Source organism: Paracoccidioides brasiliensis (genome assembly GCF_000150735.1).
Source record: "Paracoccidioides brasiliensis Pb18 unplaced genomic scaffold supercont2.3, whole genome shotgun sequence".
In the NCBI taxonomy this organism is placed as follows: domain Eukaryota; kingdom Fungi; phylum Ascomycota; class Eurotiomycetes; order Onygenales; family Ajellomycetaceae; genus Paracoccidioides; species Paracoccidioides brasiliensis.
The window spans coordinates 2,837,819-2,864,483 of record NW_011371360.1 but is presented as its reverse complement, the minus strand read 5'-3'; the positions used below and the strand labels follow the sequence as shown (position 1 = coordinate 2,864,483).

Sequence of the window (26,665 nt, the reverse complement as noted above, 5' to 3'; positions counted from 1 at the left end):
AGAGAGAATGGCAACAAGCAACGTAGAGAAGAAAATACTCAATCCCATTCCTCCACATCCATCCCATCATCCTCAATCTCAATCGTCGTGCCCAGTGCCTCCCTCCCTTCCTTAATCATCGTTTTCAACTGCTGATTCAACCGACGGATGCTCGCATCCTCCTCGCGTTCCCGCCGCTTCGCCTTGGCCGCATACCGCTGCACTTCAAGGGACACAGGCGAACTCCCTTGTTTGGTCGGGCCTCTTGATCGGTTGGGTTCGAAGGGCGACGAGGAGGCGTTCTTCGGGCTGAAGTGATGACGATGATTTTGATGATGATGATGATGATTGTTGTTATTGTTATCGGTATTGTTGGTGTCGTTGGTGTTATTGTAAAGGTGGTGCGAAGACGAATACGAAGATGACGGTCGCGATGCCATGGGTATCAGACTCTGTCTCCTGGCCAGTCTGCCCACTGCGATTCGTCGCGGGGTGCTGACGGGGTGGTGATATATGCCATTGCTCTTGGGCGGCATCTTGCGAGCTGAAGTGTATGAAGAAGATGAGAGGCTAAAAGCCTCTTCTTCCCACGCGCTTTTACCCTTCCTAACCAGAACCCAGTTCCCCTGTAGCTCATCGTGGTTAACACTGTGAAGGTATCGCTGGCTATTAGGAATAGATGCGGCGGGGAACTGTCCCGGGAGGTTAATCGGCCCGTCCGTCCGTTTATCACCGGAGGAGAAGTCACCATCCTTCTCACTGACATTCTGCCGCGAGCCCGCGTCGACCAGTCGTGGCATCGTCGATGCCTGCGACGACAGTGGTGGGCGCTGTTCAGAAGGCATCTCATAGCCCTTCCCACCCCCAGCATAAAACCCACGAAACGGACCCGGCCAGCAAAAGTCCCATACCTTCACCGCAACGCCGCCAACAATCTTGATCACAGCAGAGCCCCAGCCACGCCCTCCATCGCCACCGCCCTCCGAAGAACCGTCCACCCTCATCCCATCCTGCTGCGACGACAACGTCGACTCCCGTCTACTCCGCTTCCTCGCCGTACTCACATCCCGCCCACCACAGACGGGAGACGCAGACAATGAAGGAGTGTCCGTGGGCATATGCACCAGGTCCCGATAGCGATTCGGACGATAATCCACCTCCGGCCCATTCGCGTCATCATCATCGTCATCATCATTATCATAGTAGCCCTGTTTCTCAAACGGGAGCGTCGATGACGTCTCCACACCGCCCGCAAAGCGATAGGTGGTGTTAACCAGCGGCGTCGGGCTGGCGATGCGCGACAGAGAGGTTGTCGTCATCGACCGGTCCCGCCATGTCGTAGCAGTGATGCTACTTGTATTCAACGTAGTGCTCGCGGCAGTTTTGGAAGGAGAGAAAGAAGAGCGCTCTTCCAGAAATCCAGCAGCGTCACCGTCACCAGCCACATCTCCGTAGCCGTATCGGGCCCGTTTTTTGCGACTGCCATGGTCCGAACGGGCGGAGCGATGGAGCAAGGAGGCGGCGGATGGCGTCTGGGGGGAGCGGTAGAATTGGGATCTGGCGCCGACAAGGTCGAGTTTGGGGGGGATGGGGGAGTCCAGGATGAAGGTGCCTGGCATGGGGTAGTCGGGGAGTGTCATTGTGTTAATCGCTATGTATGGTTTGTGGGTTGGTTTTGGTGTTTAGAATGTGGATGGAAGGTGTCTTTTTTCTTAGACGAAGACGACGACGACGATGTCGATATATTTGGAGTAAATAAAGAAGCCTGTTACCCGTCGCCTTCTTCTTTTTCTTCGTTTCTTCTGTCCTTTTGTACCTTTTGATCTTATCCGTGTTGCCCTCCCAGGCTGACAGCAGGCCGCTGAGCGGTTGTGGACAGTTCTGGGCACGTCCAGCCTCAGACCAGGCGTTTCGTCGTCGGGCACGTTGCAGCGTTTGACGAAAGGCAGTTAGTTAGTTACATCATCAACGCCCGAACGTGATCAATCTGTCAAAGCTAACTAACTACATCCCAACATCACACCGTGCGCAACCTGATTCACACTTTGAGAAACACTTTCCCGCCCGTAGTTAAATATATAAATAACCTCTTACAAAGTAAACAACAACTGACTGCGGAGCAGATTAAAAATAGCTATTCCACCGTGGATCATTTCCGGTGCACGGGAGAATAAACAAACTCTCAGGCAGCACACTCAGCCATTGGAACCATTTGTTATCTCGCATGTAATAAATTCTCACAGAGGCAATAGTTACTTGGAGGTTAATACCAAAATCATATGAAATATCCTTTCAAATCTATGGGCAGCTAGAAGCTCTATGTTTTAAACTGTCTGTCATATTACAGTGTTGATGAACAAGAACATTCCATGAAAACAGTCAATCCTAACAGAGAATGCCACCATCCAAATGTATCTTGCAATTTTAACCATGCCCCGGTAGTATACCAAATCAACAATTAAAATAAAATAAAATAAAATAAAATCCAAGATCAACTCAGATCCAATCTACAACTTCTGTGCCCTCCAAGTCACACCCGCCGCCGCCAGCGCATCCTCCCCATCCACAAGCACACACCACCCTTCGTGCCCAGCACTCCCCTCCATCCCGGCAACCGCAGCCTTGAAGTTCTCCCGCGCATACGCAAGCACCTCGTCGTCAAAGGTGCCCGGCTGCAGCCACACAGCGGGTATATCCACCGACTTGGCCTCCTTCAACACCGCAAGCGTCACTTTTGGCGGCGTCACGACGGAGAGCGATGTCTGCTTGGGTGACGGGAGCGCGGAGGGAGACGGTGTCGTGCTGTATGTGTGCGAGGGGAAGGCGATTTCGGGGGCCCACGGGTTCAGCGGGGTGACGGGCAGGGAGTGCTGGTGGTACCAGGCGAGGACTGTGTGTGGTCGGGAAAGAGGTGATTTGAACGTATCAGAATTATTTTACTGCGTCTGCGCGTGCAACGACCTTGCAACCAGTTTATTTTTCCGGGAGGCCGGAGGTGGTTTGCTTACTCTTGTAGCCGAACTTGCTGGGGTCAGTGCTCGCGCCAGCTACGGCGAAGCGGGGTGAGGAGAAGAAGAGTTTGGCTGCGGCCTCCATTTGTTTGACCGGAGGCGTTTGTCTTTTTCGTCAACTGAAAGGGAAGAGGGGAGGACGGCAGGTAACTCTGTATATTGGTTTTGGTATGATGATGGTTATGATGTTTTAAATTACCTGTGATCGGATGATGGGACGATATATATTAGGATTTTATAGATTGAAGTTTATGGTTGTTTTCGCCGTAACTAACTACCTCGGCCGAGGTCCGATTCTGCTGCAGATATTTTAAATATACAGCACCTTCTATGCCAAAGTATATGAATTAGATTGAGCATGCGATTTTCGGCTACCAGGACAATATCTTCACTGTCGCCTACTCTGCAGGTGTCATTTGTTACAGCAGCTAATAGAGGTTTAGGATCTTCGTTGTATTTCAAAACTCTCGGTTATCTAAATAACTACTATGAAGCGAGCAGAACATAGTCAACACAAAGGCACAAATCAACATGAACGTGGTTCAGAAGTAAAGGGGGATAGACATGGCCATACGCATAACTACAAGTACCGGACCCCAGAAGTCCAAACTTAGCAATTTAAGTATCCAGCCTGCAGATCAGGCTATCATCAAGGATATTCCATTGTGGCAGAATGGTTGCAACGTAACGTCCAGAATCGACACTCGGGATTCCCCCTTCCCTCACCAACGACAGGGCCTTGCTCGGCGGGCGTCCCCTATCAAATTCTCCGTAAATCCTAGGAAAGCTGCCCTAAGCGGATCTATATGTCTCTCACCCAGCGGGTGAAAAGGGAGCCGACTGATTCATCTTCAAATATGGTTTGCCTTTGCTTTCGCCTGTTTCCAGATAGTGGATGTATTTGTCATCGTATTCGGCAACGGTGAGACAGATCTCAGCATGATCTTGACTAATCATCAATCGCCTGTGATATTAAATTAGCTGCTGGCGAGTCAAGACACTGAGTGTAAGGGAATGATAAACGAAGATTTCGTTTAAACTGTTGGAATTGGAAGCATTGTTTTTCCTGTGCGTTGGTCTGGCAGTTCTAATTTGTCCGGTTCAACTTGTATCCATGCTGCCAGCCATTTGCGGACTTTCTTGAATCCATGGTCGAAGCAGCGGATCTGATACTAACTTTGGTCTCGAGGATTGCCGACGATTCCTCATTAATCTCCCCACCGTTCACGCGGAGATGGCCATCAGTTCTCGTTTCAAACCCACTTTGTTCGGTCACCACATGATATTCTTTGCCATTTCGGATGCGGGTTGTCGCGCAACTCTATGTTTAAAAATGAACACCTTGAGTTGCAGAGTCCATATCGCACCTTTACCCGTAGCCAGAGCGTAAGTGTATCGTCCAAAAAGAACCGTCGTCATGTAGAGAAGGCATCCGAGCCCCGGACATGTCTATCGGTATTGGTTGGGATTCCTTCATATGGTTCTCGTGATTATAGGCGACCCGACCTTCTCCGAGCGGTTGTTAGTCACTTTGGGTAGTTGCTCAATCTGTTTCTGGAAGTCCCAGAGCAAGTCAAATCTTCGGAAAAGATCCACATCTTCAAGGGTCGGTTGGGCTTTGATCATTATTGCCTCCAGGTCCTTTCGCCAGCCTGGCTCTTTTATCAGCTTCCACCTATAAGTGGTCCAAGTCGAAATGCATCTCTTCGTTCCAAGGCTGTCGGGATGTGCGACTTCCAGTAAATACGAAGCGTGTAGAACTGGTTTCGTTAGATCTAGATGATGGTTTATAGTTTGGAAAGTCGCAAATGGAGACGTTGCAACCCATTTTGGTTGAGCTTTCTCTTCCCATTCCTGCTCGTATGTTGGGATCTATTCTAGGATGAACTGTGACATTCCGAAGGGAGCTGCACTTAATTAGAAATGCTCAACACAAAACTGTGCCATAAATGAAAACTAACTCACCTACCCAAGTTAGCTTGGCATTGGGAGGAAGTATGGGAAGGTAAAAGACAAAAGTAACAATCTTTTGATTAGGGATTCACAAGGGGTATTGGTGTTTTGAAATGAAATCATGATGGACATTGTTCTTTCACAGAGTTAAACTGCCGCATTTTAACTACCTAGGCTAGGTAGTTCCATGTAAAGATCCCAGGAGCTGGGGGGGGCCTGGTTAACCGCCCGAAATCTTTCGAGGGGTTCTCAAAAACCAGTTCAATTAAGTCAGCTCATCTTTCTAAGCGCTGAAGTGGATGAAACGATGGATTTGGAGCTCCGAACTTGATATGCATAAGCACTTCACTTTTTTGTCTAGTTATTTGTAGCATGTTAAAATGGAGCATCTTGATGTGATGCGTGAAAATCCAGCACCCAGCTATGGATCCTGGTACTTTGCTACATAGTTTTGTTATTGGTTTTGGCAAAGAGGTCCAGCTCTGAAGGCACAGTCGCTTGTTTCCAATAACTTTGACAAGATATATTTCAATTACTTTGCCGTCAGATGCAAACCCCTGCATGAATATTGCTCAATGTAGAAGTTCCTTTTTTTTTTCAGGAACAGACTGAAACACCACTCATTGGCGTTCTAGGACTCAACATCCAATAAAGGATGGATCGTGGATGCTGGAGGCATCATTGACATGATGACAGTTTGTGGAGAACCGTTTTGGTTCCGGCGCTTAACAGGAATCTAATCAGTGATCACCCATATTCGGCACGAAGAGAACCCCATCGCGTAGCAATATCGCACGCTTCGTATCCGAGATCCTCAAGTCTGGCTCGAAGGATTCCAAGCAAGACGATACTCGAGCAGCCGTCTCAGCACCCGCTGGAGGCAATGAAACCATCTTTATTCAAAAATCAAAGGGTTAAGGCGAAGGATCCTAGAAGTGGTGGCGCAAGAAGCAAGAGAACTCGAGAACTCATTGTCACTCCTTTTGAATTGTAAGTTTGTTCCCTGTGGTGTTTGCCCGATTGAAACCTGGATCCATCTGTACCTCTTGGACCACTGTGTTTGTTTTGGTGTAGTTAATGTTGTCGTAGTGTGTGATTGGGGTTTTGTTGAGAAATAGCAGCTGTTTTTCTCTTCACATCAATTCTAAACCTTCACTTCTTTTCATTTCTCCTTAGCACAAAGGTGTGGAATAAAGTCCTTGCACTGGAAATATATCCTCAACACTATGAGGATCCCGAGAACCTATTAACGTGAGTGTTCAATCTACATATTACCTGAGAATCTGGTTCGCTTGAATTTGAAAGACGCCGGAATCAATTAAGGTCACGTGCCTTCGCGATGTGGTCTCGGGCCAAAATTGGGGATCAGATTACTTTAAGATTCGAGATAGACTTCACAAACTAAGGAGCAGAGGGAGGCTTTAAGGAGCAGCATCTTGAAGACTTTTTTGATATCGTCGTACACCATACCTCAGCAGCCTGTATTATGTTTTGACCAAGATAAATGCGTTGATGCCGCCTTTCTTACCTCGGAAGAGGGGACTCTCGGAAGAATCTCTCCCCGGCAAACATCGTGCTCTTGAACTCACCGATCCAGGGCCATCGACAACGAAGCCAGTGAATGAGATCAGAGCGGACTTGTCAGATGACTCAGAATCGCCCCTGAGCTCCGTATCTTCAACGGATGTGGATAAGAATGGGGATGGACATGGAAATGAAGGCGATGATGAAACCAGCTCAGACGACGAGGAAGAGAACTGGGAAGATGCGCTTCAGGGGACCACCGCATCCATTACTACGCCAGCAGCTCCAGCCCCACAAGATCTAGAGCTTACGCTGGATAGAAGCCACCATACATACGTAGATATAGGGGCCCCGGGGAAGAAAGGGCCCAGCAAGATAGAAAGGGAAATACGTATCCAAACCCATTACATGCATGTGCAGTTTTTACTGTTCCACAATGCTATTCGGAACTGGTGGATTAACGACAAGAAACTTCATCAGATTTTACGAGACCGGCTACCACCAGCTATAAAGGGTGAGATTGAGAAGTGGGAAGTAGCAGCGGGTAGGAAGCTACCGAAAACATCGCAAAAATCGCCAAATGCCACATCTAAGGCAACAGAAGGGAAGAGGAAGAAAGATACAAATAGACAACAGCGCAATTGGGGAGAAGACGCTTCTCGTTTAGAAGCCGGCCAGCCGGAAATGAAGATCATCTCTGGGGGAGATCCAACGATCCAACTCTTGAAGGTCCTGGCCGCTCACTGGAGAAAACAATTCAAGATTACTGCACCTGGTTTACGGAAGAGGGGATATCGAACTATTGCAACACTCCAGGAAGAAATTGACTCTTTCCATAAGGGAGATCATAGTAAATATGACCATGGCGAAAGGATAGCTGATCTGAGTGAGTTTCGCGAACTGGCACGTCGCTCTGAGGGATCGCGAGATGTAGGCGCTCAGCTGTTTACGGCTTTGGTTAGAGCTCTGGGTATCGAGGCGAGGATGGTTGCAAGCTTGCAGCCTATCGGGTTTGGGTGGACGAAAGTGGAAAACTATCGTGTGGAGGATGAGAATCCGCCAACAGCGTCGATGGATGGGGAAGCAGTACCACCCTCCAGCGCGGAAAGTAGCGAAACGGATGACGATGAGCCCCCATTCAAATCTCATAGACGACGATCAACGAAGAAAAACGAAATTCCCAACAAGCGCTTTGACAATGACCTCCCATTCCCTATATACTGGACCGAAGCTGTTTCTCCAATTACGCACGAAATCATCCCCGTTGAAGCTCTCATTCTGCCCACCACTAATGCTGTTGCCACGACTCCTGAACTCCTATCCTCGTTCGAGCCACGGGGTGCAAAAGCTGAAAAAGCGAAGCAGGTAATCGCGTATGTCGTCGCATACTCACCCGACGCAACAGCCAAGGATGTTACTACCAGATACCTCAAGCGACATACGTGGCCGGGGAAGACCAGGGCGTTCCGCATGCCCGTGGAAAAAATCCCGATGCATAGCAGCAGAGGGCTGACGAGATATATTCTCTACGATTGGTTCAAAGATGCCATGAGGGGCTATGAACGGCCAGAAGACAAGAGAACAATCGTTGATGAGAAGGAGGATGCGAAAGACCTACTTCCTAATAAACCGGAGAAGAAGGTGCAGAAGAAGGAAGGGGATACGTTGCAGAGCTTGAGGTGTTCTTCGGAGTTTGTACTTGAACGATTTCTACGGCGCGAGGAGGCGATAAGACCTGGTGCAAAGCATGTTCGGACATTTACCAGTGGGAAAGGTGACAAAGTAAAAGAGGAGAAAGTATATAGGCGGGCGGATGTTGAGAAGTGTCTTTCTGCCGAAAGCTGGCATAAGGAAGGACGACAGATTAAAATGGGGGAGGCTCCTTTGAAACTCGTCCCTGTGCGTGCAGTAACGTTAACCCGTAAGCGGGAAGTTGAAGAAGCTGAGCGTGAAAGTGGTGAGAAGCAGAAGCAGGGTCTGTATGCCCTTTATCAAACAGAATATATCATCCCACCCCCAATTCAAGATGGGAAGATTCCGAAAAACGCCTACGGGAACATTGATTGCTTCGTGCCAACTATGATTCCCAAGGGTGCAACACATATACCCTGGCGGGGCACGGTGCGCATATGTAAGAAACTAGGCGTCGATTATGCGGAAGCAGTCACTGGGTTTGAATTCGGATCTAAGATGGCCGTCCCGATTATTGACGGGGTGGTTGTTGCAAGTGAAAACGCACAGCTTGTCAAGGACGCGTGGCGTGCAGAGGATGCTGAGAAGAGGAGAAAGGAGAAACTTAAGCATGACAAGCTTATTCTTTCTACGTGGAGGAAGTTTATTATGGGTTTGAGGATTGCGGAGAGGATCCAGACTGAATATGGAGATGGGGTGGATGGGGAGATGTTGAATCCGTTTGTCAATCGGCAGCGCGATGTTGGGGGTGGTGATCCGGGATCGGAGGAGGAAGAGAAAGACGGAGAGGGAGAGGGCAGGGGAGAAGAAAGGGACTCTGCTGATGAAGGTGGTGGATTTTTAGTACCCTGTGGTGATGAAGAGGCGTCGCTCGAGACGGATTTTGTTGAAGGAGAAGATCCACACTTGCGGATGCGTGCTAGAGTGACTTCCAATGTGAGGGGTAAGGATAATAGTAGAAATGACGACGAATCATTGTCTGAATTGAGCGATGCCATCTCTGTTATATCGATTGACTCAAGCCCCTGATAATTCTAGATTTTTTTTTTTTTTTTTTTTTACCTTCCGTCAATTTACGCTGGGTTGCAGCGAGATACTTTGACGGTTTGCATGGCGCACATTCCGTGTATGAATAAGTCAAAAAAGGGATATAGTACCATTAAAATCCTAGAACATTTTAATTTGCAATTGTATGCTAGAACACTATTCGATCTGAATAATTGTGCATCGTATCGTGGTTGGGCGGGAAATCATCAAGGGGTTAATATGGTTGGTTTGTTTAGATGACATCAGACCTTAGGCTTCCTATTATGGACTAGCGCACCGCACGCTACCAATACAACCACGTCGTTGACCGCATATACTTCTCATTCTTCTCCTGACATCATTTCAATTACGCACTCTCACACCCCCAATCGCCAGCGAGACTATCACAATGTCTCTATTATCCAAGACGCCAATATATTTTGGGTCTTATTTGGTAACACCACAGGCAAGTTTTACATTTTCCCCGCACAATTCCCACCCCACATCCGCATCCGCATCCTGCATCCCCGTTTAATATAATCTCCCCCGCAATACATCCGGGGATCCCCTCCTAAAACAACCCGCACACCAGGTATTCTACACAACCCCTCTCTCTTACGCTCTCGTAAACCTCAAACCCATACTCCCAGGCCACGTCCTCGTCTGCCCCCTCCGTCCCGTCCCGCGCCTCGCCGACCTCTCCACCTCAGAAACAAGCGACCTCTTCCTCACCGTCCGACGCGTAAGTCGCATGATCGAGCGCGTCTACCTTGGCACAAGTCTCAACATAGCAATACAAGATGGGCCGGAGGCGGGGCAGTCTGTGCCACATGTGCATGTGCATATAATACCGAGGAGGAAGGCGGATTTGGACCATCGGGGTGGTTCGGATGCTATATATGGGATGATGGAGGGGGATGAGGGGGATATTGCGAAGCAGTTGGGGGAGCTTGCGGAGGCAGGGAAGGAAGGGGTTGAGGTGGGGAGGGTTAGGTTTCCGGCTGTAGATAATGAGGCGCGAAAGCCGCGGTCGGAGGAGGAGATGAGGGCGGAGGCGTTGGCGTTGGCAAAGGAGATGGAGGGGGAACAGGTGGATTGAGATGGGGGTTGTGTATAAAATAAAGATGGAAGGATTGTGTCTCCGGGAGATTTTCAAAGGGTAGGTATGGCTGCTGATGATGTTGATGGGTCTTACTTTATGAATCATGCGACATTTGTAGATCGATAATAGAGTATACACAGATTGGAATGGCAAAGAGGCAAGACATAGAAAATATCTATTCGAGGTCTAATTCCTTCAAACGAAAGATATCTTTTATGATGCTTGAAGGAGGAGCAACCCGAAAAAAAAAATTTTCTCCCAAAAGGAAAATCCCTAAACCAATCCCGCACAAACACCACAGGGCAACTTGCGTGCGCACACTCTATTAATCCATGACAATTCATGACACATTGACCATTCATAACGGATTAAAATCGTCATTTCCGGCCCGGCAACTTTCCCGCCCAAAACGTTTCTCTTTCCTCCATTACCGCAGCTGCCCACTCCTTAACCTCAGGAAGCTTGATGCCCTTCAACACATGGAAGAATTCCGACAAATCCAGCTTGCCTGCGTGGGCCCGTTCATACTCCACCGCCTGTAGCAACAGCTCCATCTTGTCAATGTCGTGGACGAATTGGGCCTCCGGCGTATTGTCATCCTCGTACTCTTGGAATATATCTTGGATATCCTGGGCTGCAAGGCCGGGCACAGCGCCCAGAAGGGACTTGCCAATATATTCGATAACCTCCGCCTCTCGCCTGGCCTTTTCTGCCTTTGGTATATGGGTATCGGCTGGGGTGATGTCGCCAGCTATAGACTCGGCCATGTCATGTATCAGTGCCATTTTCGTGCAGCGTGGGATGTCGAGTTTGGCCGCGAGCGCAGGCGGGGCACACATGGTCATAATGGACATGCGATACATGTGGTCGGATATCGATTCACCGTTGGTGATGCCGAATCGACGCCATCCTTCGCGCTTTGTGGATTTTAGGCGCTCAAGAAGATGGAAGAAGGGAACGGGGCTGGAGGTGTTCTCTGCGAGTGGGTGTGGGAGTGTGGCGATAACTGTCACGTCCGTTGTTAGAAACTATCGTCTCAATCCCGAGACTGCAAAATAGACAGCGCAATAAGAAGAGGAGAAACACCAACCGGACTGAGCTGTCCATGGAGCTTCCTTGAGTGCAGTCGACCCCATGATGCAAGCCCCTAGTAAATGAGGGAAACGCTGTTATTGAAGAGGACTTGCGACAGTTCCAGCGCCAGTTCCAGCGCCAGTCTGGATGAGTAGTATATAAAAGAAAAGAAAGAAACAAAAAAGGAGCTCTTGGAAAGAATGACAGTCACAACCAAGTGTGCAAAGACTCTTGTCTGTATTTCAGCATTCAGCAGAGGATAAGCACCTGAAGCAGTGACAGAATGATTAAATAGAAGCAAGACCCGCGGTTTGCCTTGGGACAAACAGACAAACAGGGCAAATGCTGCAAACGTTGCAAACAAGACCACCCCTTCTTGTTTACTTCATTCTGCTGCAATCCGCGTTCTTTACCTAGTTATGTCATGTACGTAGTTAGGTAACTATTAGTTAGTAATTGAAACCAATAACTCGACAGTTGACGCTTTGATTATGATACCCCAAAAAATGCAATCTTCCACCCGTCCTCTTCCCAATCCTAAGGGGCTCAATTGGCTGGTCTCCTCGCACATAACTGCCTTTGTGCGGAATCTCAGGCTATTGCATCTTGACCAGCTCCCTGACTGGCCGGACATAACGGTCCGCACTTTTGCAAGTTCCCAACCAAATCTCCGCCAGCGAGTCAAGGCGGTCGAATGGTCTTTGTACCAGCTTTTCCTGATATGGGATCCAGAGGAGACTCAGAATGTAAGTTCATTATGAGAGCTGTTGCTAAAACGGAAGAAAAAGAAGTGTTCTAAACCTTCTTTATTAGAAATTGCGTCCCTTTTTCCCTCCACTGGAACCCTTGCAGTCAGTTAACCTCCGGGCTGCCCTTTTTCGTGCCCTTTCCGATGTCAAGAAAAATGGCGTTCTCGGAAGGGAAGCCATCCTCCGCAAAACGATGCTCGATGAATGTAAAGGGAAGAAATTTGAGGAGGCATTGTGCATGTTTTCCACGGCTGTGCTGCAGAAAAAGAGATTGGCTCATGCAAGGGCCCACCAAATTCCAGTGCTTAAGATGTGCTTCAGTGGGAGGACCTCCCCTCTAGATCAAGAAATCTTGGTTCCACTGATAATAGCACATCGTATCTCACTCACGGCCATGATCAACCATAAATGCTATGCGCGAGAGGCCTATGAACAACTGAAGAAGTTGCTTGACAGCAAGACGGATGAACTCGCTGTCCGGTCAAAGGAAGTTGCCAACAAATCAACCACAGAGGAAAATAGCTATACTAATGATATCATGAATTTATGGCTTGGAGATGAGAAATGGGCAGATACGATTCTCAATGGTGGCTTGCAGGCGCCTTCTGACCACGTTCTTGACTCCTCCTTTTCACAGACATGGTGCTTGGTAAAGAATGGTCGATTAGATGAGAAAAGCAGTCACCCGTCCTCCTCCGATCTACTAGCTGATTTGGATAATCGACTTGCAGAACAGAAAGCTAGGGTTGAGAGATGGCGGAAATTCAAGCAAACACTGGAGGAAGAAAGACATGCTGCACAGCCCTTGAAAGGCTCCATCTCATCCCAGCCACTAGCTTTTCGTGATCATCAATCGTTATCTGTTGTTTCACTTGCACAATCAGATCGAAAATCTGTTGATCAGTCACTTCACGACAATGAATACTCTTCATTAATTTCGGCGCTGGATGCTTCTCTTCTCAAGCATGAAGTCAACATTTCACGAAATAAAGAACAGCTACATTCTGCAGATTTAGGAAAACAGAGGCTCAAAAATCTTCATTCAAATCGTGATTATTCCATAGACCAAGCCACTTTAACTCTAATGGCAGACCAACCAACTCCAACTTACAGCTACATGGATAATATGTCCATAATCTCTTCCCTTCCAGCGCATGGTAGCACCAGAAGCTCCCCACAGTTCGAAAGTGAAGAAGTAAGTGGAGTTGGAACCCCACACTATGAATTTTCATCCGGCCACGGCACCCCCTCAATCACAATCGACTATGATTGCAACGCAAGCCCCAAATCCGAGGACGCGGAATCCCCACAACCTATCTCCGTCAACCCGACCAGGACCGCTACAAGCACACTCATCGAGCGCACAAGGAAATCCATGACATTCCTCCCCGCACCCACCGCCCGACCCCGCAAGTCATTGTCGCACGCGGCAAAGCCTCGAAAATCCCAAATCTTCCCCGTGAACCAGTTTGAGACCCCTAGAAAGGACAGAACTGGGAGTTTCCAAGAGCCAGACTCGGGGACGTCGATACCCAAGGAAGAACTCTTTAGTCAGGAGGCGGATTATGCTAGCGTGTTCAAGAGCAGGCCTAGGGTGGCTATTAGTCCTGTTAACTCGCCGTCGGTTCATATGTTGCCGATGGAAGATAGTGTCGTTGATGCGGATGCGGATGGTGAACAGGCCATGGACATACACGGTGGCATGGCTGGATCTGATTTGCAGAATTCGCCGTCGTTTGGAGCTCGGTTCACATCTAGAGTTTAGGAATAACAATTTGATTGTGTGGTTTATCTTACGATGGGAGGCTGTTTAGACCCCATTTATGCGATGCGGTTTATTTTTTCAATTCAGGTCCTAATATTGATTATAACGACGTTCTTTGGGAATTTTCCTTCGATGCTCGCTCGTTGGTTTATATCCCAGTCTTGAAGATCTCCCACTCATATACCTCTAGTTTTCCACAGATGCCTTTTACTACCTTGGAAACGATCATATAATAGTGACAGGAAACCTCGATGAATCGACGAAGTATCCGTCAGTTCCTATTTTCTTTCATATCCGGATATGTCCTCTGACTACAGAACGTCCGTGTTCGTAGTCCAATGCCCACTGATAGTCGAGGCATAAGGTCTCCGTGTTGTTTGATTCTGAAGTGCCGCTTGGAATTGATTGTAGCTCCGGTAAAAATATTCATTAAAATTAACGTTTTAGCCTGATTGCCCAACACATGCTTGCAAGCTTTCCCGCCAGGGGCCGCTATCAGTCCCCAATCCTCGTCCAATCAAGACGATTTTGCAGCAATCTACTGCAGAGGGGTGTCTGTTGTCTGTTTCTATAATCTCGAAAACTTCCTGAACACCTTGGATGATCCGCGTCCCACCATCTGTCAGGCAGAGTAGCCCCTTCAGCCGATGGATCTCGAAATCTTTCATAGTTGGAAGACTCGGGCTTGCTGGTTTAGGAAGTAGCTGTTGCTCCCACAATAATGATCGTAGCCATACATCCACTTTTGGTACGCTTTCTGGGGCTATCTTGTCAATGGTGAAGGAAAGCGTTGATATCGACTGGATGAGCATATATCTTTGTTAGAAGGAAAACGAACTCTAACACTTAACATGTTCAAGTATAATGTAGTGAAGAAGATTTATGGACAGTCACATACGGGATCGAGATGGCTGTGGCCCTTCTCACTGAAATCGACATCGGTCAGGTTATCATACGCATGGATCTCAAGCACAGTTCCTTCAAGATTTGGGACTTTGCTATGGTCCGTGACAATAATTTTCGCCACGCCGTTAATAGAGGTAACCCGCTCCTTAACCTTCTCAAGCTCAGCAGGTGTGATCAAGTCGCTCTTGTTCAGTATGATCACATCAGCATGTGATATTTGGAGATGGGCGGTGGTCAAAACTTGGCCATGGTGGATTCCCTGGATTTCTGGTGGAGCAGGCTCGTCTAGAAGACGGAGGATGTTCTTCCCATCGACGAGGGTGACGATTCCATCGAGGTAGATGGTACTGCCTAGCCCATCGTCAACCCAGAATAAGGGTGCGATGTTGCCTGGGTCTGCAAGGCCGGTTGTTTCCAGTAGAATGTAGTCAAATGTGCCTTGGCGTTCCATGAGCGATTCAATGGCCGCCACACCTGTATCTCTATTGGTGATATTAGCTGCAATTAGAGTAGGTGAAATATCCAGGGTGAGAGAAAGAAAAAAACTATTCTCTCACCGGACAGAACAGCATATGCAGCCATTTGCCAGCTCTAGCCATTCTTCAACTTGTTCACGTCCTTTATTGACGGTTATTGACTTCTCGATATCAATTGCTGTCCAACCACGTCAGAAACGCATCATACAAAAAGAGAGCACAACAATCAATAAGTTACATACAATCTCCAAATTCTACGATCCCTCCAGAACGTTAGAAAGCGCTGAAACACGGACATAGGAGTGGGTGGTTACAAGCCGTTAAGAATCACTGCTATTTTCTTCCCGTGTTTTTCACTCAGAATATAGTTGAGCAGCGTCGTCTTGCCCGCACCCAGGTAGCCTGCCACGGGCTTATTTTAGTCAACAGAATTCTCGTAACTATTCTATATATTTTATCTGACAGCCGCCCTCTGCATACATACCTGTTACAATCGTGATAGGCACTCTGTTCAGCTTCCGTTCAGCGGGGGTCTTTGCATGAGGGCCCTCCAGCGAGTTCATGTCGACTAGTTCAGGCGGGCCCTCCTCATCACTGTCATTAAAATCCATTTTTACTTCTTCTCGCAAACACAACAAAGTGTATCCGGAAGCCAGAAAATTTATATTCCTGTCTCGATCGATTTGATATCTTGATATCAAGTCCCTTACTTATCCATATACCCCGAGAGACTGACTACCTAAGGCTGCGACAACCTGTATCGGGCCACTTAGGGCTTAGGGCTGGTCGGCGCGGCAGAACTAGCTTCCGTACGAGATTGGTGTTTGTTCGAGGCAACGTCAGAGCCTCACTCAACGCGGACCGTCAACAACAACCTCGACACCCCGTTTCCCCTATTCCCCGCCAACAACGCCAGGCCACATTCATTGCGCCCGCTCGAGCTGAAGATGACTGCTGCTGGAGCTTCTCCCTCCAGCTCACCTCGGTTGCCCAGCCCCCCGCCATTCACCGAGGTCCAGTTTGGGCCCCAATCCCCGACGGTTGGCGAAGGGTTTAGGACATCTGATGAAGATCTCCTGGGATTACCTCATGAGCCCGACAATGCATCAATGCGCCGCATACGGCCGGGGACCAAATCTACAGATATGGCATCTGGACCCCCTCTCGTCCCGCTCTCCCAGGTTGGTCAATCCTACTGCAAAACCTGAAATGATTGGGCGCTAAGTAACTATGATCGCGGTTCAGCTCGATTCACCATTCCAATTACAAGAACACCTTAAAGCTTTATATCAACACTACACCAGGCCTAGCGACTCCTCAACTCTCAACCCAATAACTCGTGATGTTGCGCGGTATCTTTCAGAACCGCCGGAAGGAGTAGAACGCACTCTATGGCTCTATGAGCTCTGCCGGTTCCTCACCATGAAGGCCAATAACCTGATCGTAGCCTTTTTCGCGGAAGACCCACCGTGCTCTGCACAAACATGTCCAGAAATGCGCGCCTCAGAATGGCAATACCTGTGCGCTGTCCATGATCCTCCCAAATCTTGTTGCGCCATCGACTACTGTTGTCATACCCTTGACTGGGCCACGAACACCCTGACATCCCCCAAATACTTCCCAAGCAGGTTAACTCTTGGTTCAGAGTCCTCTGGAGGACCTCAGACGAGCATGAGGCATCTTACCAATATCTTCCGCCGCGTCTATCGCATATTCGCGCATGCATGGTTTCAGCATCGTGATGTATTCTGGCAGGTCGAAGGACATGATGGCCTCTACATTTTCTTTAAGACAGTCTGCGATGCATACAATCTCATTCAGGAAGAGAATTATACAGTCCCCGCAGAAGCGGAAGGTATCCAGCCTACAAACAACCGAGATACGGATCGTGACACCAGCCGCCGTATGACCGTTTTGCAGAGGGAGCCAGGAAATCAGGAAGAAAATCAGGAAGAAAAAGCAGCCCCGGAAAAACAGCCAGAACGTTCTATGCTCGAAACTCCATTGACAACAACTAGACGACATAAAGTTTCTCCTTCACTAGGGGCTATTGTCTCAACAATTACAGAAGCTTCAGAGGATGACGATGTAGGCAAAAATTGCCACACACCTAAGGAGGACACTATTGTACAACTCCCAAGTGCGACATCCCCTGATGGTGAAAATGAGCCATTGCCAACCACATCCACGGAAGTCTCTACGACTGAAGCAGTCCCGGTGGAACAAAGTATGTCTGAAACCCCCATCGATGGTGGTGGTGACGGTGAACATGAAAAGCCAGAGATGGCGAGACCGCCAGCAGATGAGTCAGCGCCAGAAAGTGCTTCAACTGAGGAGACGATAGAAGCTCTGGAATCGCCAACTACTCCAGTTAACACCTCGGAAAAAGTTGAGGAAGATTTGTCAGACGATAAAGCTACGGTTACTGAAACAGAACCGTCGAAAGCAGATGAGGCAGCTACAGAAACGACGGCCGGTAAGGAACCAGGTAGCCCTGACGCTCCTACAACTGCGATTGAGGCCAAGCCTGACTCAGACAAACCCTTCTAATTCCTCCGCTTTCTTTCCATGTTATTGTTCCCAATACCTTTCTAAATTATTTTTCTTTCTGTTTTTAACATCGTTTATTGGGAGGGAACTTCACGCGGCGTTTTTCCCCAAGAATATGCCAAATATACTTGCTTCTATTAAGATGTGTACATGATATATACCCATATGTATATTGTTCTTGTCTTGTTACGGCCCACTTCCATCCTTTGAGATGACATTAACAAAACCTATTTTCGGGTCCTCTATTTCTATTTTATCGTTGTCTTTCCCCCTATTTATCAGCAAATCGGCCATTTTTTACACTGAGCATCATTGAAGCGCTGGAATCGTTGCGGTTTGAGGATATATGCATATAGGGTTAGTTTGGATAGATATCTTTATTAACTTGCCTATTGTTATTATCATTAAGCGATGGGGTAGTATTCCAAACCGGAGAGCAGATCTAAGCCTTTGCACACCTTTCTTCCTTACTTAACTCGGAGTAAACTGTATATCATCGGCCTTAATCCAGGACAGAATATATATAGCCATTTAACTACTTTTTACGGCGCAGTTATCTTCTATTAACATCGTCCTCTTCATCTTCACGCTCTGCATCATTAATAATTGATTGGGGAGTAATGACACTTCCAATCAAACCCTTACGGATAGATCAGGTCACATCGCCTGTCAAGCCTATTTCATTTCTTAATAGTTATCGGCACAAACTTACGCTATATATATATATATATATATATATATATATAGCAGCTCCAGCCATTGAGATTACTGGGCGAAGTTTTTCATCTCCAATATCCAGATTTTCCAACTTTTGCCAGGCCTCTTATTACAAACAAAATGTAGTCCTCTTCTCAGAAAAGCCTATTAATTCTGAACCATCAGGCCGCTGACCAATATGCAAATGGATGCCTTGGTTGACACTTGATCAATAGTTCAATATCCCTCCGTAACCCACCGTTGTTAGGTGAAGTTTGCCGTTGCAGGGCTACGGTATGAACCGTGTTGACCGACCTTCTAGGATCAGAGTGGTGCATTTGGTTTTGTCTGCTGCGAACTGCAATCTGTCAAAGATATACTTGCGTACCTCAAGGGTGATACCATTATAATATCAGATATGGAGCACTCTCCTAAGCAAAAAGAGTCCTAGGTATCAACTGCTCTGCGACAAAATGCAACGGTGTCCAGAAGGAGAAGGAATATATGGTGTAGAAAATAGGATAGTAGAAAAATGCTTCCAATTCTGATTAAAAATTGGCTATCTATGCAGAAATAATAAATAACATGTTCATAATATCATTAAATCTGACGATTCTGGCTGGTGATGAAGCGAGAATGGGGATATAGTGAACGTATGGAAAATAGAAAAGGAGAGAAAATTATATACAAAAGAAGTGATAAGAGGAGAGATAGACAAACCAAGAGGATGAATGGATGTTTTGAAATGGTGTGGAGAAATCGCCATGGAAGGAAAAGTAAATAAAGGCTGTATTATCAATTGAGCTGTATTGATGCGAGATCATATGGTTTGGTAGATTTTGGAAATGGAGGGGATACACATGAACGATGCAAGTAGATGGAGACTCCATGCAAAAAATGAGTAAACTTTGGAAATAGTAATCGAGGCCGTTCGAGGTGGGTTCGTTCTGAAGGGGTTGGGGGCAGCACATCCCATGTTTCTACAGCGATAACAGATTAGCATTGGCACAGTGCATCACGCAGAAGAAAATTGTACATACATTCATTAATTATCTATTTTTAATTTTCACATCCTGGGCAGGAATTTTCTTTCTCTCCCACTGCCTGATGAATGCAGGATTTCACCCAATTTACATACTAAGTCCCCATAATTGATAAGAAGCATGAAAAATTAAAACAAGACAAGAATGATAATGAACCATAGATATGAGGTCCTCAGGAGTGCAAATGCATTAAAGGATGCAAATGGCAAGGGGAATGAGATAAAGTCATTCCAACAGATAAAACAAAACACACTATTATAGAAACTGATTGAAATTTAACGCCAAAGAAATGCTGGAAAATACATTGGGAGAAATAAGGTGAGAGAAAACTTTAAGGGGAGTACGAGCAAGCTATGTATGGTTTTGGGAGGGGTATGCACCTGTTTTAATCAACCTCCAGAAAACAACATATTCAGAATGAAATCGGAATCAAAATCAAACCAAAAAGCCAAAAACAACAATAATAATAACAATAAGGCTTGGAAAGACTTTTCAAAATCATGTCTATAAAACTCCGTCAAATAAAACCTATGTCGTTGCCGAGATAGAGATGAAGAACGTGTATGCAGGAATAGCTGAAGCATATAAAATCGGATCCAGAAACATTTTCGCAAGTGATAAAAGAAATAGAGCATTTTTAATGTTTCCACCCATCGAAACAAATTATTTGAGCATCAGGTAACCCAATTTCCTCCCATGAATAAGGATAGCGTGAAGGCGGGGCGTGTAGCCAGTGTTATGTTGTGTGACCCCAACTTTCAGGGTATATTTATGTAGTTCAGAGCGTCCTATTGACATGTTGCCCCTTCCCGGACTGAAACCCGCGATGGCACATCTTGGGTTAATTGGTAAGCTGGAGGTAAGGAGATCTTCTGATGATTATCCCATTTCCTCTCCAGAACTAAGTATCTGAGGCTCTGGATATATACCATCGAAATTCCACGAGGGACATCTGGTTTGCAGTCCTGGTTTGAGAGGGCCCTTAGAGCTAAGATTAATAGTAATTCTGACTTAAATAGATCATCAGGATGACCAGCTTGACAATTGATTGTGTTGAAGGATGTCCCTAATCAGGGGAATTTGGTAGTCCTGGTACAACAGGATCCTTAAATGACGGATTAATCGGCAATTGCGACATGAGGAGGTCATCAGAACGGTCGATCTGATAACTTAATTGCTCTGGATTTTCTTCTAAAGGAGGATGTATAGAAAGGCCCCTTAGAAGTCTCGGTCCAACAAGATTCTGAAATGCGGGATTATTGGGTAACTCGTGCTTGAGAAGGTCTTCAGAAAGGTCAGTTTGACAACTAGTACGGTTTAAACCATCTTCAGGACCAGAAGGACAGAATTTCTTTGTTGGAACCGACGGTGAACCCGGTTCATCATTAGAACCCTGAGGCGGCGCATAGGAAACTTCACGCGCTAGAGCAAATGGAGTCCCAAAATCCTGGTTAATTGGCAGCTGTGATAAAAGAAAAACATGTGGCATGCTGGATTGCGCTTCGGGAACTGTGGGAGGTTGGCTTGTAGCGTTGAAGAAATCAAAATTCCGATTAACTTTGGCATGAGGAGGAGGGTCGCCAACGAGTTGACTGAGCTCAGAATGGTCCTTAAAAGCTGGGTTAATTGGCAAATTTGATGTCAAGAGCAGGTTATCCTCTTGCACTTGCTCAGAAAGCTCCTTGAAAGTAAGGTCAATTGACAGATTTGACAAGAAAAGGTTCTCAAAATGTGCAGTTTGAAGATCCTGGTCTCTAGGAAGGCAAGTTGATAAATCGGTGGCAGTAGGCTTTGTGAGGGTTGAAGTATCAAAGCTTGGACGATTTGAGTACCCAATGTTCCTGCCCTTTGATACAGGTGGATCCTTATATGCCGGATTTATAGGTAGGGAAGAGCCCAGTAAGTCCTCTCGATTTGTATGTTCGAAGATTTTGGTCTCAGAATCCACAACTTGAACTTGCAGCACCGCCTCTTCATCAACCTCAGAAGTATCACGGTATGTTTCAGATTCGTCACCTTCAGCGCAAGGCTGTGAGGTTGGCAAGTCCCCAGATAAGTGTGGTTCCGCCAACTGCACTGAATTGACCTCAGTACCGTAAGGACCGTGCCACCCGATACATGTGAGAACTTCCGGAGCCACAAAAGTACCCATCCTTAATGGTACAATGCCATGGACTCTAGAGGATAGCGTGACGCTCGATGGAGGTGCGGCTAAGATTGCCTCCCCATTAACACCAAAGTCAGGATTCTCAAAGCGCGCACCCATATCCGAGGATTCAAAGAAGGGAAGATGTAGATCGACATCGTTCAACGAGGCCAACGTCGTTAGATGGTGGTTATCTACCGTCGTTTTTTCGCCATGAGAATCGTACAACGGAACGTCTTCCGAAATAGGTACAGGTCTCGGTCCACTAATCAATCCAGCATCGTTAGCAACGTCAATCCTTCTAGGAAGGTTCTCATCCAGGAATCCAGGATCTCGTGGCGTCTGCATTGGGTCGGAAGGCGAAGGCTCCACATTCACAGCTGCAGACTCGCTCGCCATAGTGGGGGGATGTTCAGGGAACAAATTGAGTAGTTCCTTCGCCGACAGTCGATCCTGAGGTCTGGCACTTAAGCAAATATCAACTACATGTCGATAATAGTCTGGTATTTCCAAGGTGGTTGGTATTACGAACGGTCGAAACTGCTTGCCAGGGTCGTCTTCTTCGGTAGCCAGAGCCCAAAGAGTCATTCCCAGTTGGTATAGATCGGACTTGACCCCAATATACATTGATATCTTTTGGTTACTTTCTAACTTCTTTGTGAACTCTGGAGCCTCCCAGCCCACCGGACAACCCCTTCTATTGATATCAATGATTTTCGCATCATCTTTGTCGTCAATGACGATATTTGAAAGTGTGAAATCACCCTGAACAAAGCCAGCTTCATGAATTTCTGCAAGACCTTGGATAGTTTGCCGTGCCCATCGCTCTCTTCTGGCCCATTCGACACTTCTAACCCCTTTGTTTTCATAAAATAAGTCAACCAGGGCACCTTGGTCAGCGAAGTTGATCAAAAGACCTTTCACCACCATCATATTATCATCGACGACGATAGCTTTAAGTTCAATGACACATTGAGACCCGGACAGAGCATGCAGCGCGTTGATTTCATAAAGAAACTCATCCACAGATTCCGGAGCTGGGACTTCCTTCTTCACATAGAATTTGTTGTTCAGTTTCACCTGAAAAGCGAAACCAGACAGGTGGGTATCCAAAAAGAGCTCGCTTTCGCGGACAAAATGCAGCCCTAGGTGCGCAACTGTAGATGATGGTGGGTAAGGAACGATCTCGTTCATATCTTCAGTGACATGAACGTGGAGCCGGCCATCAATAGTTTCCAACTTGAGATTAGTCACCGTGTTATAAAACTGGATTTCGCATATTGAGTCGCGGATTGATTCGTATATTCGAGCACTTTTATCCCGTTGATAGTACAAAGATTTGAGATCCTGTTCAAGAGAGTCCAGTTCGGCATTTCGGTAATCGCAAGATACGGTAACTCTCCGCCATTTGTTTGGGGTCTCTGCGTACGTGATAAAAAACTTTTCTCGATCAGATTGATCTCGAAAATGCATGCTCAGATTCAATACCCATTTCTTATCCAACTCCTTCTCCAACATAGACTCTAAATCCTCCCCATTTACCGAGAAGGCGGCGTCTGTATAGGTGCCAGATTCAAAATGTTCCGGTGCATATAAGGAGGCAGCATCCGCACATGAAGGAAACATGAGATCTTTATCGTGGTACCGCACATCTGGAGCAGACAATCGTGCGGTAGAAACTGGAGGTGCTGACGGATTTCGGTGACCGCTGAAGGGTCGACGGCGGTCAACGGACAACGCGCGACTGCGGCCTGCCTCATTACGATAAAGGCGGTCATATCGTTCCGAATTCCGTCTCTTGAGAATTGGAAGGCGGGGCAGGCTCACCCGAACATTTCTCAATACCGATTTGGGCGGATTGATGTTGTTGTTGTTGTTGTACTTAGCACTTAGACTGCTAATATCACTACTGTCATTATAAGGTGTCTGATGATTGCAATTCAGAGAGTCCGGGGAAACAGAACGGCGGCTATCCTTTCCCAGCCATGAAAGCCCCAATCGATCCCACATGCTCTTCTTTGACGAAGGAAACTTCGGGGGGCCAGGCATGGGGGAAAACGGTCGAGTCAAGGGGTCAAGAGGGTCGAAAAGTGAGATGGCCATGCGGCACGATTTGGCGCGAGCTCTAGCTCGCCAGTCGCTACACAAGTGAACTGGACAACGGCCTGTAGGGTACCAATGCGTCCATATGAGAAGGAAGTTGGAAGAGCCGTGTTGCGGGCTTGCGCGCTTATGGTGGAGTCACAGGCGGGTTGCTCAACAGGGGACAGATCAAACAATGTCCATGTGCAGAAATAATTACAAGCAGGTTTGGATTGACTCATCTGCGAGAGAGGAAATATCCTCAATCAATTGCGGAGATTGTCAGCAAATCTGTATTGATCCGGTGGCTCATTCCAGGCCACCAAAATATTAAAATAGTTCATTAAGAGGACACGCAGAGAACACACGGAGATCAAAATCAAAACCGAGATAATAGTCAAGGCTACTGCCGTAATGATATTCAATTGCCATGAAAATAGTGAAGCTGATGAAAGTACCGGGCCCAGGGGGCAATCACCGAATGTAAAACCACCGTGGTTTCGTGGGTGGGATGTTGTTTGACAGGAGTTGTCGAGAGCATGCAAAAAAAAATGAGGCTGGACGGAGCCGTTGCGAAAAACCATCGCTAATAATAATTTAATAAACTAATTATATTTTTGGTTGTTATTTAGCTATGATTATCCTTATTTTATTCTTATTTATTAATTTCGTTCTTGTCACTGCCAACCAACAGCTCGATCTTCACGCATGCAACTCTCCCGGCAAAGCCCTTGTCTCTGCATGAACTTTCAAGTAAATCATGCAAGCTATTTTCCCCAAAGTATAAAAGAGACAAAGCCACGAGAACGTCCCATCTAAACATGTATCCATCTGGGCTGGGAACTGCGTCTACGCGGTCGATTGGCATAGGATTGACAAAGAACACACACGCTTGAGCCCTGGATATGATGCTCATATGCATGCCAACCTAAGAGAATTCAACTAGTCCGAAAGCCAACAACTGTACATACAGACACCCATGGATATACTTGCGTCGTCGACAGCATGATGTGCTGCGTTGCTACATCAACAGGTACCTGACTGGGAGGGATTGTTCTGGAAAGGCTGATACCCCTTCACTGGTGTCTCCCTATTCCAACCGCTGCTGTCGTCAAGGCTCTCTTGTCGTGAAGTCGGCCATTATCTCCCGGGTCTTGTGAGAATGAGAGGGTAAGCTACAAAGCTATCTCTTATGATATCTAGGTGCTGCTCACCCTGACTATCAAGAGAGCAATTGGCTCAAATCTTCTTTATCTGAGACGTTGGGGTCAGCTCATAATCCCTCCATCACAGTTACAACGCAACTGTCCCCGGTCTGCATTTTGATGGGATGTTTCCAGCCGTTTAACTGTCCCTCCCACGAGCCCTCATATCTAACCAAAACAAATAACCCCGAAAACCATGGTCGCAGTCAAAACAAGCCTAGATAAACAACCACCAGAGAATTGCGATGATCCCAGTCCTAGAATCCTCGTCATTTGACCAACTTTTCTTCCTACAGAATTTCGAAGGCACATATCCCACCAGATCCATCACTGATTCCAGGGTTTCGCCTTGGTCTGATCCGCTGTTGAGTTCAAGATATCAGGCCTGCCTTTGATAAGGCTGCTTGTTCGTTGTGTTCGTACACTATGCAACCAACCATGCCTTCGCTGATTTTCACAATGCGTTGGCTCCAGTTGAACACCCAAGATTCTAGATCCCCAACTGTCTTCGGGACCACAGTTGAGAACAAGCATCTCCCATAAGTTATAGAAACATCTTCTGTGCGGCTTCTTACAGGTAGCCACGTTGTACTGGCACTGCTTTTTCCTTCAATTTTTTTTTTTATTTCTTTCTGGCCTAATCGATTTGCTGTTGAATTTTGACCCGATTCTCCACATCATCTGGCTAACAATCCTTCGTTGGTTGACTAACTAGTTCACTACTCTGCTAGCTAAGCTGCACGTCGACCTCTAGAATTGAATCCTCTCTTCTTTGCCCCTCCCTCGTTGAAAATCTCCGCTTCACCATGCCAAAATAAAATGGGACAACTAAACTTGAGGAACTGGAAAACAAGATTTAAAAGCGGTCTGTGTAAAAGACTTGAATCTCTCTTCCCAATGTTTCCTGGTGATGAATTTATCTGAAGCTATGCGTAATTGGACTGCCCTCTCTACCTTGAGGGATCTCCGTATTCAAATTTTCGTGCTGTCCATGTTGACGTGTTAAGTCCCTCCGCCCTGTTTCTGGCAGGGCAAAGGCATTCAATATAAAACGGTGGTCAAACTGTCAGGCCTAAAAGCCCCAACCCCGCCTTGGCGAAGGCACCAACCATTAATGACCGAAAAACAATCACTCAAGCTACATATTCCATCCACAGCATCTTTATCTGGCTTAGCACTCCGGCTTAATTAACCCTTGAAAAAGAAGAAGAAGAAGAAATGAAAAAAAAAGACCTCAATCTGAAGAATTTCCATGCCATCCATGACTAGCGAGACATTCTGGACCCGACCCCAGGTACTCAAAACACAATGATTGGATTCTCACCATAAACATGATATTCATTTAAGCAGAGCTGACCTTAGACGATAACCCCATTCCCGCCAAAAGAAGTATTCCCATTCTGATGAAAACGGCAAACGAGCCCTAAATTTTAGCCCCCTGTAAAGAGATGTTGATAGCCATATAAAAGTGGCTAAGTTGTTCTCGAAGGGGGGGCTGGCGACTCCAAAGTCATCCTAGGGCAGACATTCGCTCTGTAACAACAGCGCAAAACCTTTTCGAAGAATCACCCTTTCTGTGAGCGCTTAAAAGATGCTGTTGAATCACAGACAAGTTTAATTCTAAAGATAGTTATTGATTCTTCAGCCGTGGGTTCAGATGGAGGGGTATTTCTCTCGAACTAGACG

At 46.9% G+C, this 26,665-nt stretch overlaps 12 protein-coding genes across 12 annotated transcripts; 6 read left to right on the top strand and 6 right to left on the bottom strand.

Moving 5' to 3' along the window:
- Positions 1-38: 38 nt before the first annotated feature.
- PADG_03248 (uncharacterized protein) lies at positions 39-1,619 on the bottom strand (the record flags this gene model as incomplete). The annotated part of the gene is made up of 1 exon (XM_010760014.1): positions 39-1,619. The coding sequence occupies one exon, from the start codon at positions 1,617-1,619 to the stop codon at positions 39-41; it is 1,581 nt and encodes a 526-aa protein (XP_010758316.1).
- Positions 1,620-2,486: 867 nt separating this feature from the next.
- On the bottom strand, positions 2,487-3,075 carry PADG_03247 (uncharacterized protein; the record flags this gene model as incomplete). The annotated part of the gene is made up of 2 exons (XM_010760497.1): positions 2,487-2,869; positions 2,988-3,075. The coding sequence occupies 2 exons, from the start codon at positions 3,073-3,075 to the stop codon at positions 2,487-2,489; spliced, it is 471 nt and encodes a 156-aa protein (XP_010758799.1).
- A 479-nt stretch (positions 3,076-3,554) lies between these two features.
- On the top strand, positions 3,555-3,818 carry PADG_11565 (uncharacterized protein; the record flags this gene model as incomplete). The annotated part of the gene is made up of 1 exon (XM_010760720.1): positions 3,555-3,818. One exon carries the CDS (start codon positions 3,555-3,557, stop codon positions 3,816-3,818), a length of 264 nt encoding a protein of 87 aa, XP_010759022.1.
- Positions 3,819-4,077: 259 nt separating this feature from the next.
- PADG_11564 (uncharacterized protein) lies at positions 4,078-4,616 on the bottom strand (the record flags this gene model as incomplete). The annotated part of the gene is made up of 2 exons (XM_010760719.1): positions 4,078-4,311; positions 4,497-4,616. The coding sequence occupies 2 exons, from the start codon at positions 4,614-4,616 to the stop codon at positions 4,078-4,080; spliced, it is 354 nt and encodes a 117-aa protein (XP_010759021.1).
- A 707-nt stretch (positions 4,617-5,323) lies between these two features.
- On the top strand, positions 5,324-5,937 carry PADG_11563 (uncharacterized protein; the record flags this gene model as incomplete). Its single annotated transcript, XM_010760718.1, has 2 exons — positions 5,324-5,376; positions 5,688-5,937. The coding sequence occupies 2 exons, from the start codon at positions 5,324-5,326 to the stop codon at positions 5,935-5,937; spliced, it is 303 nt and encodes a 100-aa protein (XP_010759020.1).
- Positions 5,938-6,455: 518 nt separating this feature from the next.
- On the top strand, positions 6,456-9,188 carry PADG_03246 (uncharacterized protein; the record flags this gene model as incomplete). Its single annotated transcript, XM_010760496.1, has 1 exon — positions 6,456-9,188. One exon carries the CDS (start codon positions 6,456-6,458, stop codon positions 9,186-9,188), a length of 2,733 nt encoding a protein of 910 aa, XP_010758798.1.
- Positions 9,189-9,594: 406 nt separating this feature from the next.
- PADG_03245 (bis(5'-adenosyl)-triphosphatase) lies at positions 9,595-10,284 on the top strand (the record flags this gene model as incomplete). The annotated part of the gene is made up of 2 exons (XM_010760495.1): positions 9,595-9,639; positions 9,778-10,284. The coding sequence occupies 2 exons, from the start codon at positions 9,595-9,597 to the stop codon at positions 10,282-10,284; spliced, it is 552 nt and encodes a 183-aa protein (XP_010758797.1).
- Positions 10,285-10,664: 380 nt separating this feature from the next.
- Positions 10,665-11,423, bottom strand: PADG_03244 (uncharacterized protein; the record flags this gene model as incomplete). The annotated part of the gene is made up of 2 exons (XM_010760494.1): positions 10,665-11,293; positions 11,378-11,423. 2 exons carry the CDS (start codon positions 11,421-11,423, stop codon positions 10,665-10,667), a joined length of 675 nt encoding a protein of 224 aa, XP_010758796.1.
- A 444-nt stretch (positions 11,424-11,867) lies between these two features.
- Positions 11,868-13,875, top strand: PADG_03243 (uncharacterized protein; the record flags this gene model as incomplete). The annotated part of the gene is made up of 2 exons (XM_010760493.1): positions 11,868-12,107; positions 12,175-13,875. The coding sequence occupies 2 exons, from the start codon at positions 11,868-11,870 to the stop codon at positions 13,873-13,875; spliced, it is 1,941 nt and encodes a 646-aa protein (XP_010758795.1).
- A 443-nt stretch (positions 13,876-14,318) lies between these two features.
- Positions 14,319-15,868, bottom strand: PADG_03242 (uncharacterized protein; the record flags this gene model as incomplete). The annotated part of the gene is made up of 6 exons (XM_010760492.1): positions 14,319-14,675; positions 14,774-15,263; positions 15,339-15,435; positions 15,500-15,520; positions 15,615-15,659; positions 15,742-15,868. The coding sequence occupies 6 exons, from the start codon at positions 15,866-15,868 to the stop codon at positions 14,319-14,321; spliced, it is 1,137 nt and encodes a 378-aa protein (XP_010758794.1).
- Positions 15,869-16,204: 336 nt separating this feature from the next.
- On the top strand, positions 16,205-17,807 carry PADG_03241 (uncharacterized protein; the record flags this gene model as incomplete). Its single annotated transcript, XM_010760491.1, has 2 exons — positions 16,205-16,438; positions 16,503-17,807. The coding sequence occupies 2 exons, from the start codon at positions 16,205-16,207 to the stop codon at positions 17,805-17,807; spliced, it is 1,539 nt and encodes a 512-aa protein (XP_010758793.1).
- A 2,805-nt stretch (positions 17,808-20,612) lies between these two features.
- PADG_03240 (TKL protein kinase) lies at positions 20,613-23,795 on the bottom strand (the record flags this gene model as incomplete). Its single annotated transcript, XM_010760013.1, has 1 exon — positions 20,613-23,795. The coding sequence occupies one exon, from the start codon at positions 23,793-23,795 to the stop codon at positions 20,613-20,615; it is 3,183 nt and encodes a 1,060-aa protein (XP_010758315.1).
- Positions 23,796-26,665: the final 2,870 nt, after the last annotated feature.